The 1,593-nt window shown below is 52.1% G+C and overlaps 1 protein-coding gene across 2 annotated transcripts in view; it reads left to right on the top strand.

Moving 5' to 3' along the window:
* The first annotated feature begins 1,460 nt into the window (after positions 1–1,460).
* Positions 1,461–1,593, top strand: part of DAW1 (dynein assembly factor with WD repeats 1) — a 38,222-nt gene continuing 38,089 nt past the window's right edge. The window contains exon 1 of one of the 2 annotated variants that reach the window (XM_011364053.1): positions 1,461–1,573. In XM_011364053.1, the coding sequence (XP_011362355.1) occupies positions 1,492–1,573 (82 nt within the window). In that variant the 5' untranslated portion in view covers positions 1,461–1,491. The remainder of the gene's footprint in view (positions 1,574–1,593) is intronic. The other variant, XM_011364054.2, reaches the window with a different exon arrangement.

Genomic DNA, 1,593 nt, shown 5'->3' with positions numbered 1-1,593 from the left:
GAGTCGGTTCTGATCCCTGGGGACTCTATGGATGAGTGATGTCCACGGTGTCCTGTCCTCAGCAGCCCTGCTCAGTTCCTATAGACTCCTGTTTATGGCTTCTTTTAGAGTCGATCCCCCTTATATTTGGTCTGCTTTTTTCCCCCGCTGTCTTCTGTTTCTCCACCACCCCCCGCCCCAGCATTATTGTATTTCCCAAAGAAACGGCCTTCTTTTGATGTGCTCAGCAGACAACGTCAGTACCTTCTGAGTCCATGCAGTAACAAGGCTCATTTGGGTCTTGAACATTTCAAATGGTTGCTAATTTTTTCCCTCTTAAAAAAGAAAAAAAGATGAAGAAGAAGAAAGGGAAGGTCTTTATTACGCAGTCTTTGGCCAGCAATAGTATAGAATAATTCAATAACATTTTAAAAAGTCACATTTATTTTTACAGTTGCCTGCTGCTCTCCACTAAAAATTAATATACAATTTTAATTTACAGTATTAACGCTTCTCTTTCAAATTACACTTTCAAATTTGAAGTAAAACAAGTGAGTCACTTTAAAGAAGTAAGAACTTAAAACTCTTAGGTATTTGATAAGGAGATAATTGCTTAAGTTTGGGAAATTTCAACTTAGGGACTTGGAGGCCAAATTCCTTAAACAAAGTGACAATTCGCATAGCCTGCTCTTCCCATCCAGTCTTCTCGATGGAAACCCAAGGAGGCAGGCGAAGGAAGATGCTGGCAAGAAATAGAACAGCTCGAAAGAAGGCCTCAAAAGCCTTAAACCCAGAGTTGGGAGCACAGGTTCAGGCTTCAGGGTGAGGCTTCAAACACACCGCCTTCCCATCCCGTCCCCACCACTCACTAGACCGCGACCTGGAGTAGTTCATCACTTTCTCTATTTCTCGATTGTCTCATTGTTGAGATGGCGATGGCAGTAAGTGGTGCGTCATTCATACCTTTGTTAGGATCGGTGAGCAGAGGTGCATAAGGCGCTTAGCGCAGAGTATGGCCCCGCGCCAGCAACAACAGTAGGCTATTACGCTGAGGTCATTTTTCTGTTTGGGGGCAGGAACAGCGCATGAAGAGGGGCCAGGAAGGGTAACAGCGAACGGGACTTCTCTCCCATGCCTCCTTCTGGGAAACCCAAGGGGCTACAGTGCGTGCGGCCGCGCCTGGCCCCTTAGGAGGTCACCTTAGTGAGGACATGAGGGGACCAGGCACTGAGAGGTGCAGATGCGCGTGGCGGCAGCGCAGCGGGATGCGTTGTTCCCCGCCCGGCTCTGGAGCCCCGGCCGCCCCCCGAGAACCCCGAGGCAGATGCGGGCGATGGCGGGGACAGGTCGTGCTCCGCGCCCCCGTCTCGCTGGGCCGGGACACCCCCTTCTGCCCTCTGCGGCGCCGCACGCTGCTCCCCACGAAGCCGGGTCTCTGAGCTCCGCGACCCTGGAGCACGCAGAGGTGCCCGCGCATGCGCTCCGGCGCCCCGCTGCTGTTTGGCCGTTTCCATGGCTACGAAGCCGGTCCTCTGGGAGTCCCCGAGCGAGAAAATGAAGCTCAAGAGCCTCCTGCTTCGTTACTACCCACCAGGTACGGGCCTGGCCCTCTCC

Source organism: Pteropus vampyrus, unplaced genomic scaffold (genome assembly GCF_000151845.1).
Source record: "Pteropus vampyrus isolate Shadow unplaced genomic scaffold, Pvam_2.0 Scaffold93, whole genome shotgun sequence".
NCBI classification, from domain to species: Eukaryota; Metazoa; Chordata; class Mammalia; order Chiroptera; family Pteropodidae; genus Pteropus; species Pteropus vampyrus.
The sequence above is the reverse complement of the archived record's forward strand: the minus strand, read 5'-3'. Positions and strand labels throughout refer to the sequence as shown.